The sequence below is a fragment of the Elephas maximus genome, chromosome 24 (genome assembly GCF_024166365.1).
Source record: "Elephas maximus indicus isolate mEleMax1 chromosome 24, mEleMax1 primary haplotype, whole genome shotgun sequence".
NCBI classification, from domain to species: domain Eukaryota; kingdom Metazoa; phylum Chordata; class Mammalia; order Proboscidea; family Elephantidae; genus Elephas; species Elephas maximus.
The window spans coordinates 1,415,382-1,431,637 of NC_064842.1; the positions used below are offsets into that span (position 1 = coordinate 1,415,382).

The 16,256-nt window shown below is 42.6% G+C and overlaps 1 protein-coding gene across 4 annotated transcripts in view; it reads right to left on the bottom strand.

The window, feature by feature from the left end:
• The window catches only part of NSL1 (NSL1 component of MIS12 kinetochore complex), an 87,312-nt gene extending 71,082 nt beyond the window's left edge, over window positions 1–16,230 (bottom strand). For all 4 annotated transcript variants that reach the window (XM_049868376.1, XM_049868375.1, XM_049868374.1 and 1 more), the window contains exons 1-4: window positions 15,912–16,230; window positions 12,175–12,253; window positions 6,807–6,937; window positions 4,761–4,815 (exon numbers count right to left, since the gene is read on the bottom strand). In XM_049868376.1, the coding sequence (XP_049724333.1) occupies window positions 4,761–4,815; window positions 6,807–6,937; window positions 12,175–12,253; window positions 15,912–16,145 (499 nt within the window). In that variant the 5' untranslated portion in view covers window positions 16,146–16,230. The remainder of the gene's footprint in view (window positions 1–4,760; window positions 4,816–6,806; window positions 6,938–12,174; window positions 12,254–15,911) is intronic.
• Window positions 16,231–16,256: the final 26 nt, after the last annotated feature.

The window sequence follows — 16,256 nt, forward strand, 5'->3', positions numbered from 1 at the left end:
CAAGTCATCCAAGGAGTCTGGGAATTTTTTTGGTAAATCATCAAGTGCAAAAGAAGCAGTATCTGTTAAGCTGCATTTTTTAACAAAATAACTAAAATCCTAGACACAAACAACAAGGAAAATTAGGAATTTGTTTATTCAGCAGATGAAGTATACTGGGTAGTGCAAATTGTTAATGCTCTTAGCTGCTAACTAAAAGGTTGGAGGTTCAAGTCCACCCAGAGGTGCTTTGGAAGAAAGGCCTGGTCATCAGATTCTGAAAAATTAGCCACTGAAAACCGTGTGCAACACAGTTCTAGTCTGATACAAATGGGGCTGCCAAGAGTGAGAATCAGCTCAACAGAAACTGGTCTTTAAAGTGTACTAAGGTTCCTTGCTTTAGGTGAAGGGAAGGACAATACTCAATACAGGGAAGGGCAGCTGAACTGGACTGGACCAAAAGCAAAGAAGTTTCCGGGATAAGCTGAAGGTTTCAAAGGTCAGCGGAGCAAGGCCGGGGGTTTGGGGACCATGGTTTAAGGGGACTTCTAAGTCAATTGGCAAAATAATTCTATTATGAAAACATTCTGCATCCCACTTTGAAATGTGGCGTCTGGGGTCTTAAATGCTAACAAGCGGCCATCTAGATGCATCAATGGGTCTCAACCCACCTGGAGCAAAGGAGAATGAAGAACACCAAGGTCACACGACAACTAAGAGCCTAAGAGACAGAAAGGGCCACATCAGCCAGAGACTTACATCATCCTGAGACCAGAAGAACTAGATGGTGCCCGGCCACAACCGATGACTGCCCTGACAGGGAGCACAACAGAGAACCCCTGAGGGAGCAGGAGATCAGTGGGATGCAGACCCCAAATTCTCATAAAAAGACCATACTTAATGGTCTGACTGAGACTAGAGGAATCCCGGCAGTCATGGTCCCCAAACCTTCTGTTGGCACAGGACAGGAACCATCCCCGAAGACAACTCATCAGACATGGAAGGGACTGGACAGTGGGTAGGAGAGAGATGCTGATGAAGAGTGAGCTAATTATATCAGGTGGACACTTGAGACTGTGTTGGCATCTCCCGTCTGGAGGGCGGATGGGAGGATAGAGAGAGTTGGAAGCTGGCAAAATTGTCACGAAAGGAGAGACTGGAAGGGCTGACTCATTAGGGGGAGAGCAAGTGGGAGAACGGAGTAAGGTGTATATACACTTACATGTGACAGTCTGACTTGATTTGTAAACGTTCACTTGAAGCTCAATAAAAGTTAATTAAAAAAAAAAAAGTATACTAAGGTCCTTGCCTTGCTTACACCCACTGCCATCAAGTCGATTCTGACTCACTGCAGCCCTACAGGACGGGTCAGAACTGCCCTACAGGCTTTCCAGGGAAAAACTGGCGGATTCCAACTGCCAACCTTTTGGTTAGCAGCTGAGCTCTTAACTACTGCACCACCAGGGCTTCTGTCTTGTTTAGAAGAGGACTTAAAATACAGAAAAACTCTAGACTTTGCCAGCTAATTTTAGAAGTGACACTAAAACGCTGACATCAAAATCAGAAAAGGATAGCATTAAAAAAAAACCAAACCAAAAACCCGTACGTAGCAGCTTCCTAGGGCTGTGAGTAACTCTTCGAAGCCCGATCCACGCTCTGGGCCCTGGGAGGCAGCCCCGGAAGCAGCCACACCCTCCAGGCGCACCATTTCCTGCTTGCAGAATCCCGAAGTTTGACAGCCTTTCTTCGTTTCAGTCTGTCTCCGTCCCCTTCAGCCCAAACTGGCAGTGCCCCTGTTAGCATAACATTCTCAGAAACCTTGTCTGACCTCCATGGACGTCAAGAGGATCCATGCCATGAGACACGAGCATTCTCCAGGGATCCTTCCTGGATCCTGGATTTAAAAAAACTAAACCCACTGTCACCAAGTCAATGCCGACTCATGGTGGCCCCCACGTGTTACAGTGTAAATTAAAACTGCTCCACGGGGCTTTCTGGGCTGTAGTCTATACAGAAGCCACTGGGTGGGTTCAAACAGCTAACCTTCAGGGACCTTCCTTCCTAGATAGCTCCACCTCCGCTCTCAGCTTCTGCTTACATGTGTGATTGGATCCAAAAGTCACACACCTAATCTCTTTGCAAAAGGCTCTCCAGTCTCATCCTTGGCCCTTTTTCCACAGCATGTCTCGGCATCATTTGCAATATGGACAGGCTGAAATTTTCCCAAATCAAATTCTGGTTTCATGTTTTTTTTTTTTTTAGTTAACAATTCCGTCTTCAATTATCTTTTTACTCTTGCATATTAGCATAAGCACCAAGGAGAAACCAGGCCATGCCTTCAACATTTCGTTTGGCAATCACCTCGGCTAAATATTTAAGTTCATCACTTACGAGCTCTACTTTCCACCCAACAAGAGAACACAATTCAAGCAAGCTTTCTGGCACTTTATTACAAGGATTGTATTTCCTCCCATTTCCACTAACAGGTCCCTCATTGTTTTCTAACATGTCATCAGAAGCACTTTAAATGTTCAGATTTCTAGCACATTCTGTTCATGACAATTCTCCAAGATGAGAGGAAGCCTGACAATAACAAATGTTGGCAAAATGCAGGGCAACAGGAACTTTCATTACTGCTGGTGGAAATGTAAACTGATATGACTACTCTGCAGCTTAAACGCGATAAAGCTGAACAGGAACAAACCCTGTGACCTAGAAATTCTGCCCCTAAGAACCTACCTATTCTTACAGTACACAAGGAGATGGTGTAAGAATGTTGATGGCAACACTGTAGCAGCAAAAAGGGAAACAACTCAGCATCTCTCAGTAGAGGAATGGATAAACTGATATATTCAAATACTGGAATATTATAAAGTAGCTGCATAAATAGAAAGCTATGTGTTATCACAACACAGACAAATCTTGATTAATAATACTGAAGGGAAAATACGTTGCAGGATGATGCAATCGGTATAATACAATTTACATAAAAATTTAAAAACAAGTACCACACACTGTTTACATGCACATCCTATAAAGTAAAAGCATAAAAACATGAATAAGAAGGGTCTGCACCGCCTGAGAACAGTGGTCACTGCTGAGGTGACAGGCAGCGGACTGGGATGGTGAGCGGGTACCAGACAGTTCCAGCTGTACGCATACATTTTAGTTCCTTTTTAACAAGGTGTGAAGCAAGTATGCCAAAATGTGAACAGTCCCTAAATCTGGGTGATAGGTACAAACATGGTCATTAGGTTACATCCCATGTTTTCCATATATTTGAAATTTTCAAAAAGGATCCCTGGTGGCCCAGTGGTCAGGTGCTCAATTGCTAATCAGGAAAAAAAAAAAAAGCCTGATGTATGCAGCATGGACTGGATGAGAGCAAAGGTGGGAACAGGAAAGACCTCCAGGAATTATCTGTAGAAACCCGGGCTAGTATGACAGTGACCTAGAACAGAGGTGGTGATAGAGAGAAGAGGATTATTTGAGATTACATGTCAAAGGGATAATTTATGGAATGTGCTAACGGGGTTAGACAGAAGAAAGACTCAAGGCTGACTTCTGGCTAGAGCAATACGCAGGCAGAGATACCATTTACCGAGATGGGGAAAATGCGAAGAACCAGTTAGAGGGTGTGAAAGAATCCTATCTTACATTCGTCGTTCATCTCGCACTTCTCCTGCTCAGACAAGAGTACGGGTAGATTTCTGTCTGCTCTTTGTATCCCCCGAAGTCCCTAACTGTGCTGAATCAATGTTATATGCTTGCCCAAGTATTAAATTTTGAAAATGAGACAAACCTCATTAAAAGTGTCAGCTTTCAAAGAAATTTGGTATCACTTAATATTACAATAGCCAAAAAAAAACACAAAACTTTCAAGAGGTTTCCCACGCAGCTTCTTCAGATTTCTAGGTCGTACACAAAGTTACACATACTTTCCACTTCTCTCTTAAGCCATTTTAATTAGTTTCACACGATTTTATTTTTTTTTTTGCTGTTATTGTGAATATACATAGCAAAACATAAACCAGTTGAACAATTTCTACAAGCACAACTCAGTAGAGTGATTAGACTCTCCAAGCTGTGCACCCATTCACAACCCCCTTTTCTGAGCTCTTCCACTGTATTAACATGAACTCACTGCCCCCTAAGTTTCCTATCTGCTTTTTTTTTTTTTAGTATTTTATTGTGTTTTAAGTGAAAGCTTACACAGCAAATCAGATTCCCATTCACCAATTCACACACAAATTGTCCTGTGACACTGGCTACAGGCCCTGCAATGTGTCAGCACTCTCCCCACTTCCACTCCGCCTGCCCCATTTCCATCCCTCCAGTTTTCCTGCCCCTCTTCGCCTTCTCATCTTTGCTGAGATGTTATATGTATGTTTTTAATTAAATTTTACTTGTAAACAATGAGAAACCACTGAAGGTTACTGCACAGGGGAGTGACACCATGAGAGAGGGCTTTAACAGCAACATAACTGTCTATAATTGAAAGAAAGGATACTTTTAATAGAAGTTAGAGATGGGAAGGTGCTATAATAATCTAGGTCAAGAGAGAGCTTTATAAGTCGATTCATGAGTCTGATCCTGGAGATTCTGATTCAGTAGGTTTAGAGTAAAGCCTCTTTAGTGAAGAGCTAAGAACAGGTGTTCGTTAGTGGATTAGAGCTTCAGAGAGAAGGTATCCTTGATGAGACACCTTTAGAAGAATACCAGACACTCATAAAAATTATAAGCTAATGCTGTATTTTTACCACAAATGAACACTGACTCACCTGGATCAGGGTCACGTTTTAGGTCCAATGGATGTACGACTGGGTGGTACTGCTTCTAAACACAACATAAATTAAAACATAAGACAGTAACAATTTAATCACTTAATATCTCATGTGAACATTTCCTTCAGCTAGTGTAAGCAAACACACTATACAATCAGTAGTACCGGACTTTTGCAATCAATCAATCGATACATACATTATTAGATCCTGAAATCTGCAGGCAGGGAAGGGGAGGAAAAGAAGTCTGAATTACACCTTTTATGATATCGCCACCTACTGCACACACTAAGAAACGCAGCGTGAAAACATGATTTGAAAAAGCATTTTAAAGACACAGAGACTGAACTTTGTGTTTAAAGAATGTTTCAAAAGTTAAGATAAGTGTTTAGAACTCAGAACTCATGTTCCCAAAAAAAGGGACCGATCCTATGACACATCAGAACTACAGACCCAGGATCTACACTCAGGAACAAGGAAAGTACTCCTCCTGGCCCTTGCCAAAGCCAGCAGAAGCCGTTTTCCATCACTTTTTAAGCTTCGCCGTTGCACTGCCTCACCTAGGGTTGCTGACGTTCAGTCCTTTATGCAATACTGGTTACCAGTTTTGTTTTGTTTTTTTTTTGGGGGGGGGGTAAGGCAGTATAGAGGGAGAAGGGAGATACTGGAAAATAAATACATTTTGAATGTCTTTTGTGAATAAACTTAAAAAAAGGAGGGGGATATTTCTTTGAGCACTATCTACCAAAAAGGAAAACAATAAATTCTGATTATGGATTTTTTTTTTCCACATAGGATGACTAAAATGTTTTAGATAAAGTATTAAGCCTTCACTACCCTAAAACAATTCCTGAAAGGAAGGCAATTAGACTTCCATGTGGAACTACACCAGCTTCAGAAACTAAGGACCAATAGCACAGCATAATCTAAACACAGCATGTTGGCTACTCACGGGCAGTGTCAGAGGGACCCAACTTGTTTGTGGACATCCCGTTTATTTTTGATTCAGATACTGATTTATCCCAGTCCTAAAAATTCTGAAAAGATGGGGGCATAGTATGGATGGTCATGGATAGCTACAGTAATTATAAATAAGAAACAAGCCCGTTGCTCTGCTTGTCTAAAAAGCTTAGGCTGAAGGAACTGACGGGTTCTTCCTGGTCTTGTGACCAAGATGGTCATGACTTCTGGAGCAAAACAAATTACACACAGTTTACAAAGCAAATTCCAGTGTTATGAACAGGTACTGAAATAATGTTCATCATCAATTTAACCAGATCTTCCAAAATACAGGCAGTCACCGGATTATAAATGACTTCTAGTCCTAAATCTGTCTTTAAGTCAAACTTGTACATACGTCGGAACAGTTAGGTACAGTTCGAATCTAACTGTTTCAAATGTTTGTGTTAGTATATACTATATAGAGTACCTTTCTATTTATAAAAAACATTAAACAAACACTTCCAGATACACTAAAACATCTTTAACCTAATAATATAGCAGTAACGATGTTTGGGTGCACATGCCAAGTGGCCCCCGTTTGTTATTAAGAACCACTGTATGTTCCTGGAATGTTTAGGGCTTCTGGGGTGGGTTCTAACTATGGCTGTACGTAAGTTGGGTGTTCATGACCCAGGGACTGCCTGTATAAAAACGTATATAAATAATGTGCCTGGAATGTCTGGGCTTTCCGGGGTGGGTTCTAACTATGGCTGTACGTAAGTCAGATGTTCGTAACCAAGGGACTGCCTGTATACAAACGTATATAAATTATGTGCCAAACGTAAATGACAAATAGAAAGAAAAGGATTAAAAAATAGATTTCTTTTCCTCTCCTGGTCTCAGAATTATAAAGGCATTTAGAGTCTTTTATTTTTAATTTCTATTTTCATATCAGCTGTGTTCAAAACCTAATGTGCCTTAAAACAGAAAAAAGCCTAACAAGAGACAAACAGCAGTTATTGAGGCAGGAAAGATATAGACAAAAAAATATCACTTATCTCCACATGGACCTTACATGTTACTTTAAAAAATAAATCATCTTACCAGAATCTCTTGCTTCGCTTTTATGGTTTTGATGACACACTCAAGGATCTTTCTGGAATACTGCTTACGCTTCGTGGCTACGTCTACTATGATTTCATCAAACTGGTCTTCAAGTACTTTGATGTCTGAATCTATTTCAGAAAAAAAAAGTAATGTCTAAAAGATTTCTTAAAACGCATTTTTACATTCTATATGAAAATGTGATGTAAATAAAACTACATTCAGAAAACACTAATTAAGAAAAACAAACATGGCAAGTTACCAGATACCCCCACTTTGGTGACTGATTCATTCACTCATTGAAAATCACTGACTGAACACCTAGGGCACGCTCTGAGTCGGAACGGACTCAACAGCAGTAGTTTTGGTTCGGTTTATGGCACACCAGGCCTAAATCAGAGAAATACAAAGAAGAAAATAACACAATCTTTTGCTTTCTAAGAGCTCAGAGTCCACTGGAAAAAACAGATAAACGCAAGTCAAATTGATAAGCACAACAGAGCAATGAACAAAACACGATCAGGACAAAGAACAGTGCAACGATAACTCGGCCTGGGGAACTTGGGACCTCATGGAGGAAGTGACATCTGAGCTGGGCCTGGAGACAGAAGTGTAAAGCCACCGGATAAAGAATGCTAGGAAAAATGGTAGAAAGAAGCATTTTAGGCCAAGGAAACAGCATCTGCGAGACCACAGAGTCACTGGGGAACAAAGAAAAGTTCCAAATGGCTGCAGGATAAAGCATAGGGAAAAAGGATAATAAAATATGTATGAATTAGACTGTAAAAGACATTTAATGCCAGAGATGCTAAAGAGTTTTGAATTTATTATGGGATCAACCCAAGCTGTGGCAGTAGCAATGAGTGGAGTACCTAGATCTGAAATAGGACTCAACTCGACAGATGGTGGGAAAACAGAAAGACAGGGTGACATTAGTTTCCTTGATTTAGCTAAACCTATTTTGTCAGACGCTTTTCCACGTTTTAAGATAGTGATTTACAAACTTTAGCATAACTAATAATTACCTGAGGAGCTTGTTAGAAGTACAGAAATTCTGATTTACTAAGTTTGGGATGGGGTCCAGAAATCAAGCACCCTAGATGAAACAAATGCAAGTGATATACCAAACCTACTTTGAAAATCATTTTAAAGAGCAACACACACTTGACCAGTTGTTGCTGACTCACGACAACCCTGTGTGTGTCAGAGAACTGTTCTCTAGAGGGTTTTCCATGGCTGAGTTTTCAGAAGCAGACTGCCAAGCCTTTCTTCAGAGGTGCATGAGTAGACTTGAACCATCAACCTTTCAGTTAACAGATGAGCACATTAACGGTCTGCACCACCCAGGGATGACAATTGTTGACTAGTTACAAAAGCTAAAGAATGAGGTCTCTGGATTTACTGGTCTACATCCTATCTGTTCTGCTATGTCAAAGTCTAGCTACAAATAGACCTATTTATTTTACCGAGTACAAACTTTGTAGGGAGGAGTCTGAAACATTTCATATATGTATATATAAAATGCATATATAAAATCAATATATGTACATATCAAGAGCCTAACTAGGTACACCAGGTGTGGTCTTTCATGTAACAAATATTAAGTCCAATTAATTGCTTTTTTTTTTGAGGATATTATGAAGAATGAACAAATCTGTCTTGGAAAAAATGCAACCAGAATGCTTCCTACAAGCAATGATGGCGAGACTTCGTCTCACATACTTGGGACATGCCATCAGGAGGGATCAGTCCCTGGAGAAGGACATCATGCTTGGTAGAGTACAGGGTCAGCGAAAAAGAGAAAGGCCCTCAAGGCGATGGACTGACACAGTGGCTGCAACAATGGGCTCAAACATAGCAACAACTGTGAGCATGGTGCAGGACCAGGCAGTTTTTCCTTCTGTTGTGCACAGGGTCGCTATGAGTCAGAACTGACTTGATAGCAACTAACAACGACAGGTACAGTCATTTCTTACTTTGGATACTCATTTAAATAAGCAGTCCTCCCCAAAATATAATTTACACATTAAAAAAGTTAAAATGTGCCCTCCAGTCACTAGCCTGAAAGGAATAATGTACTGTTTTGTTGCTGCTGTGGCGTTGCCCCAACTCACGGTGAACCCATCCTGCACTGTCCTCATGATCGATTCAGGATCAGACCACTGGGATCCACAAGGTTTTCACCGGCTGGTTTCCAGGAGATCGCCAGTCCTTTGCTCCTAGTCTGTCTTAGCCTGGAAGCCCTCTGAAACCTGCTCAGCACCACAGCAACACGCAAGCCTGCACTGGCACACAGGCGACACCTGCACACGAGGCGCACTGGGTGGGAACCAATCCACATCTCTGCCATGGCGGTTCCACTCCTGAACCACCAATGCTTCCAAAATGCCCCATTTTACAACCAGCTTAAAAAAGAAAAAAAAGTCAGAAATCTCTTACATAGGGAGGAAAATGGTTTCTTAGCGCCACCTATTGACAAATCTACAAAACTGAAATTTACAAGCAAACGAGCTGGAAAGAATTATCCATTCAACAAGTATTTAGTGGGTTCCTACTATGTAGTGATATGAAAAACATAGTCCCTGCTCTGAAGAAGTTTACATTTTAAATCTTAGATGTGCCTGGTCACACCTCCTGGAATCAAGCCCTTTCATGGCACTTAGAGGGGCAGAAGGAAGGGCTAGCTTCACTTACACACTCGTTCATTCATTCATTACTAACCTTATGGGCCAGGTACTTAGAAATCTCAGTGAAGAAAGCAGAGAAAAACTTCTGCCCTTCTGAAGCTTACGTATTGCCTGCTTGCACTAGAACCTATCAACTCCATCTTCTGAACACCCCCTGAACGTATCTTTCCTTTTCCATTCCCACTGTCTGCATGCAGGCCTTCATCTTTTGCTGGACTCTTCCTGTCACCTCCCTAAGGTCTATCTGCCTAGAATTTCTCTCTTCTCTAATCCACCCCCCCGACAAACAGCTAGAGTTCTAAAACACAACCTTTTCATGTAATTCTACTTTAAACACCTTCATGGTTCCCCACTGCCTACAGGATTAAGTGCGAATTCCTCAGTATATCCTACAAGGCTATTTAGGATCTGGCCCCAGCTTATCTTTCTGACCACATCTACCCCTAGTTTTCCCAATGTACTTCTGATATTTCCCAAACATTATCCTTCCCTGGTGCCCTACACATATTCTGTATTCTTTGCTTCCAACGTCCTTCCGACCTCCTTTCTAACGTACTCTTTTATTAAATGCATTTAACAACAACCTACTGTTAGGTCTCCTCCCACTTCCCAAAGAGAACAGCGACTCCTTATACGTTACCTTCCATGAACAAAGAGCTGCTAAAAGGTAAGGACCTTGTCTTTTCTTCTATTTCCCAGCATCTGGCACAGTGCCTGGCATTTAGCAGGTGCCCATGGAAGACGGTGAGTGTGCAGTACTCTTAACCATCTGCCTCACAGTTAAAAAAGAAAACATGAAGGACAGCCACACTTCTCCCAGCCACAAACCTGCTGGGAAACACATTTCTTAGTCTATACATTGATGAACCATGCTTTAAAAGGTAGCCTGGGACCAAACAAAAAGGCAATTCTAAAATGGTGTCACAGAACAAGAGTCAGATAAAGACCCAGTGAAAGGCTGTGTCATTTGAAGGCTGTGCCATCTGAAAACACTCCTGAGTGATCCTGACACTCCACCTCTCCCCTACTCACTGCAATCTCTCTGGTAATATTTGGCAAATGAGATGTTATTGTTTTTACTCTTTTAACATAGAAGCAGCAGTCAAGAAATCAAATGACATATTGCACTGGGCAAATCCGCTGCAAAAGACCCTTTTAAAGTGTTAAAAAGCAAAGACGTCACTTTGAGGACTAAGGTATGCCTGGCCCCTTGCAAAGTATTTTCAACTGCCTCATATGCATGCGAAAGCTGCACAATGAATAAGCAAGACCGAAAGAACTGATGCTTTTGAATTATGGTGCTGGTGAACAATACTGAATATACCACGGACTGCCAGAAGAGAACAAATCTGTCTTCGAAGAAGTACAGCCAAAATGTTCCTTAGAAGTAAGGATGGCAAGATTCCATTTCATGTACTTTGGACATGTTATCAGGATGGGCCAGTCCCTGGAGGACATCAGGCTTGGTAAAGTAGAGGGTCAGCAAAAAAGAGAAAGGCCTTCAACGAGATGGAATGACATAGTGGCTGCAATAACGGGCTCAAACATAGCAACGACTGTCAGGGTGGCGCAGGACCAGGCAGTGTTTCCTTCTGCAGTACACAGGGCGGCTGTGAGTTGGAACCAACTCCACAGCACCCAACAACAGCAACGTGTACACCATAATGTGAATTTTGATGACTTTGAAGAGATAACTATCATATCTCAAGGACTGAACAGTGAAGTCTTCTGGGCAAAGTATTATCTTAACATTGAGAAGATAAAACCTCAGAGAGTGACTTGGTGGGCTTGGATTCAGTTCAAGGATAACTAACTGGGAAACCTGAACACCCAGCAGTGACATCAAACTATGCTGGTCAGATCCATGTAACATGATTGTGAGGACAGATAAGACACTCTGGCCCTTTTGTCAGGGCAGCCCTTCTCCTGCACATCGCTGGGTAGGCACTGGGGAATTCTGACTCTCTCCCCACACTGACCATTCCCTTTCTATTCACTGTTCTCTTCCTGACACTAACCATTTTCTACTAAAACTCTGGTATCTTTAAGTATGTCAATGCCGTAAGTTAGGGTACAATCAAGTCTGCTTCGGACCGGGAAAATATTGCCTTTTTAAGGGACTTTCTATAAGCACTTCAGGTCACCCTATACGTGGCACGTTTACAGCTTAACTTTACACTCCTAAAGGTACTACAGCAACGATTGTGAGGATGGCGCAGTACCAGGCAGTGTTTCCTCCTGTTGTATGGAGGGTTGCCGTGAGTCAGAAGTGACTAGACGGCACCTAACAACAAGGGTACTTCACTATCCACTCTAAGGGCCACTTATGAAAATACAACTTGATTTAAAAAGTATTAATCATAGAAATTCCCTGGACCTGTTTCTTTATCTGCTGATATTTCTCCAGTATTTTCAAATAAACTACTGATTATAGTATTTTTGAAAACTGATCAAATAGAAGTCCTTTCGAGAATGCAAGATAGCATGTATGGGGACCAAGGTACCTACTGGGTTGCTGCCCTCAAGTTACAGCTATCTACATTAGCTTCCTCTTTTTTCCCCCCATAAAGGGTTTTCTTAAAAAGAAGTAACACTGAAAATGGAGCTTAAAAAAACAGCATTAGAAATAAAATTAGCAACAAAAATAACTCATAAATGACAGAAGGAAAAAAATCACATACCCATAAAGCAATTCTCTGATGCTTCCTGCCACGCTTCTCCGTTAATGCTGACATTCTCCTGCACGGCTGACTCAAAAGTCTGCAACAAATTCACAACAGTCAAACCACTAAAAACAGCTTCAAATACGAATTCAGACATTCTGACAAAATAATTTCAGATTTGTGACACAGGATATAAAGAAAAGTGGAAGTTGAGCGTTCTGGTCTTTTAAGAACTATGTATACAGAATCAAAGTGACAACAGCAACTCGAAAGATTAGACAGGAACCTCAGGGGGCAGAGTTTGTTAACAGGGGAAGAACAACTCAGAAAAGGAGGGTGAAAATGGTTGCAGGAGTCGAAGAATGTGATCAGTGTCACTGAACTGTGTATGCAGAGACAGCTGAATTGGTGTATGTTTTGCTGTGTATACTCACAACAACAAAAAATAAAATAAAAATCAAGTGGCAGATCGGGTCGTTAGTATAGTTACTATTTTCAATGAAGGTTCCATTTCAATCATTGACTCTACCTATATTTCAGCTAAGAGCCATTACGCTACCTGTGAGAACATTTGATGACAAATTTTCCAATATTCTTGTAAACAAACAAAAAAATTACTTCTTAAATGAAAGAAAAAATAAATAAAAGCTAAGAAATGTGGACTCAGCTGAACCTCAGGGGTACAAGCACTGTATATGCTGCAGAATGAGTGTCCTGTTAACGAGAGAGTGAAAACATGTACTTTAAGACTCTCTAAAAAAACTTTACGAAGAAAGTTTATAACAAACTTTATAAAGAACTGTTTTTCAGAGATGCATGCTGGAGCACGTAGGGATGAAATGACATGTGACCTGGGATTTGCTTTAAAATTCACTCTGTTCAGTAACAACAGAGAAAGCAGAGGACAGGTGAAGTGAAGCAGAATTTTGTTAACTATTAGACACGGGGATGGGTGTACATATGGGGGTCTGCTGCACTCATCTTTTTTCTTTTTAGTAAGGTTGAAAGTGTTCATAACACATTTCAAAAAAAAAGTACTGAAGGAATTTAGCAGGACTATTAAAATTTTAAATGCACACTCCCTATCAGAGAACAATTTCACCTCTAGCCATGTATCCTGAAGGACTATTCTCATAAACACGTAAGGAAATTAGTACTAGGGATGTTCATTTTAGCATTGTTTGAAATAATAAAAATTGAGGGAAAAAAATAACAAAATCTAAATTCAACATTAGGATAACGGTTAAATAAACAACAATATATCCACACCACACAGCATTTAAAAAGAATAAAGTACATCTCCACATAACGATGACAAGCAAATAGGTGAAGATATTTTGGTGAAAAAAGCAGTTTACTAACACCACATCAGCACAACACTATTAATGTTTAAGAAAAAAAAAAAAAAAAGACACATAAAGCTATTAAAGAGAGTATAGGATTACTCACCTCAAACGCCCCCCAGATTAACAGTTATCTCAAGAAAGAAGGGTTATGGGGAATGGAAATTCAAAGGAGACTTTTGCTTTGTGCTATGTTTGAATTTTTTACAATGAGAATGTATTTCGTACCATTTGTATAATTAAAAGCGTAGATCAAATAAAGAACCCCTAGTGGCACAGTGGTTAAGAGCTTGGCTGCTAACCAAAAGGTCTGTGGTTCAACCCCCCTAGCTGCTCTGCAAGAGAAAGATGTGGCAGTGTGCTTCCATAAAGATTAAAAAAAAAAAAGTCTCAGAAACCCCATGCAGCAGTTCTATTCTGTCCTTTAGGGTTGCTAGGAGTCAGAATTGGCTGGAAGGCAACAACAAATATAGATCGAGTAATGACTGCTCATCATGAGCTAAAATACACATTCCACACCTTTCTTTAAAGATTCTATAAAATCCCTACTTTACGTATACACTTTCAAGGGTTATCTGCGAATACAAATTATCTTTGTGATATTTATTGCATGACTATATCATGCAGTTTCAGATAGATACATTTACATAATTAAAATCTCTGCCTTTTATCTGTTCTATTAATTAAAATAAAACACTGATGACCTCCCTTCGTAGTCTATGTCTTCAATCCTTTTCTAACTCACTTTACAATCCCATTAAATAGCATGTGAATTCATGATGTTAAGCTGAGTTACTCTTTTTCTGTAAGGTAACTAAATGTTTTATGCACCTTAGCACTTCTTGGAATGAGTAAACTCTAGGATCATTATATAATAACCGTCTTCTCCAAAAAAACTACTAGCCAACTTCCTGAGGTCGTAGTCTATGTCTTCAATCCTTTTCTAACTCACTTTACAATCCCATTAAATAGCATTTGAATTCATGATGTTAAGCTGAGTTACTCTTTTTCTGTAAGGTAACTAAATGTTTTATGCACCTTAGCACTTCTTGGAATGGGTAAACTCTAGGATCATTATATAATAACCGTCTTCTCCAAAAAAACTACTAGCCAACTTCCTGAGGTATGTCTCTATTCTTGCCTTGCTTGTAAGCAGACAATGAACGTAAGCGCCGCTGCTGACAAAGTGGAATACAGAACCACAACTCAGGGAGTGTGTGTTAATCCTTCTTTCACTTAACCTTTATTTTTATTGTTTGCACTGTGATCATTCCTATTTACAAGTGTGTTACATCATAAGTTTTCATTTTTTTCTACATATATATATATGTTGTGTGTTCATTTTAACAGGCACCAATCTCTCAATTTACTGTCTTCCTCCAAAAACCTATCTTCTTCAGGACTTTGCAAAATATTAGGAAAAAGACAGGAAAATGCATATAAGGCCCAGGGTGTGATCTTAGAGAGTGACGTTTGTAACCAAGACAGCTTCCTTATGTTTTAACCAACAGGGCGGCAGTTCGAACCCACCAGGCGCTCCATGGAAAGTCTATGGGGTAGTTCTCTGTCCTATAGGGTCGCTCAGTGTGTTTGGTTTTACATCAGGCGCTAAGACAGACAAAGGGAAGAACAAGAGCTAGCTGGATGACTGGCCCCCAGGATACCCTTTCCTGGAGGATTCCTCACAGGTCAGTCGGCGCCGTCCACCTGGATAAACGCCAGCCAGTCCCGGCTACTGACCGCTTAAACTGTGGCCGAGCTGAAATGTGCTGTAAACGCGACCCCAGATCGAAAAGGCTTGGTGCCAACACAACAGTGCCAGGTACTCCAGCTTCTATACCATCACACGCTGAAATGCCTTGGCCGTGCCGCGCTAATTAGCTGTACTGCGCTAACTGACTGTACCGCGCCCACCAGCCGCGCCGCGCTCGCCCACCAGCCGCGCCGCGCTCGCCCACCAGCCGCGCCGCGCTCGCCCACCAGCCGCGCCGCGCTCGCCCACCAGCCGCGCCGCGCTCGCCCACCAGCCGCGCCGCGCTCGCCCACCAGCCGCGCCGCGCTCGCCCACCAGCCGCGCCGCGCTCGCCCACCAGCCGCGCCGCGCTCGCCCACCAGCCGCGCCGCGCTCGCCCACCAGCCGCGCCGCGCTCGCTAAACCACACCAGCAGAGCGAGTCCCCGCTGCGGCTGTAACCCTCCCACTCAGCGGCACCCCGAGCTCGCCTTCCGTCCCCAGCCGACGCGCCGGCTCAGTCGCTCCGGCCCGCGGGCACCAGCCCCGTCGCCCTCCCCTCCGCGCTCTCCGCGGCTGCTCGCTCGGCAGCCCGGGCCCGGTGCCCTGCCGGCCTGGGAGTCCCCCCGCGGCCCTCCGACCCGGGAGCGCGACAAGGGAAGAGGCGGAGCCGGCTCGTACCCACTGTGCGTCCCGCAGCGCCGGCTCCCGAACCTGCTCCGGCAGCGCATCCCCGAGCTTCTGCACGAAGAGGCCGCACAGCTCTAGCACTTCCGTCACGGCCCGTTTCGAGGTGCAGAGCACCCGGAAGTCCTCTCGGGGAGCGGCGGGGACCGAGGCCAGGGCGTCTGTCCCGGCCGCCACCTCCTCCTCTGGTGGAGGGGCGAAAACCAGGGCTTCAGGCGCCCCCGCCATTTTCCCAGTTTGAACTGTGGGCGGGGACTGCGGGAGCGGAAGAGCGGGGACCGGGAGCGGAAGAGCGGGGACCCGGGAGCGGAAGAGCGGGTCCTTCTTGTGCAATCAGTG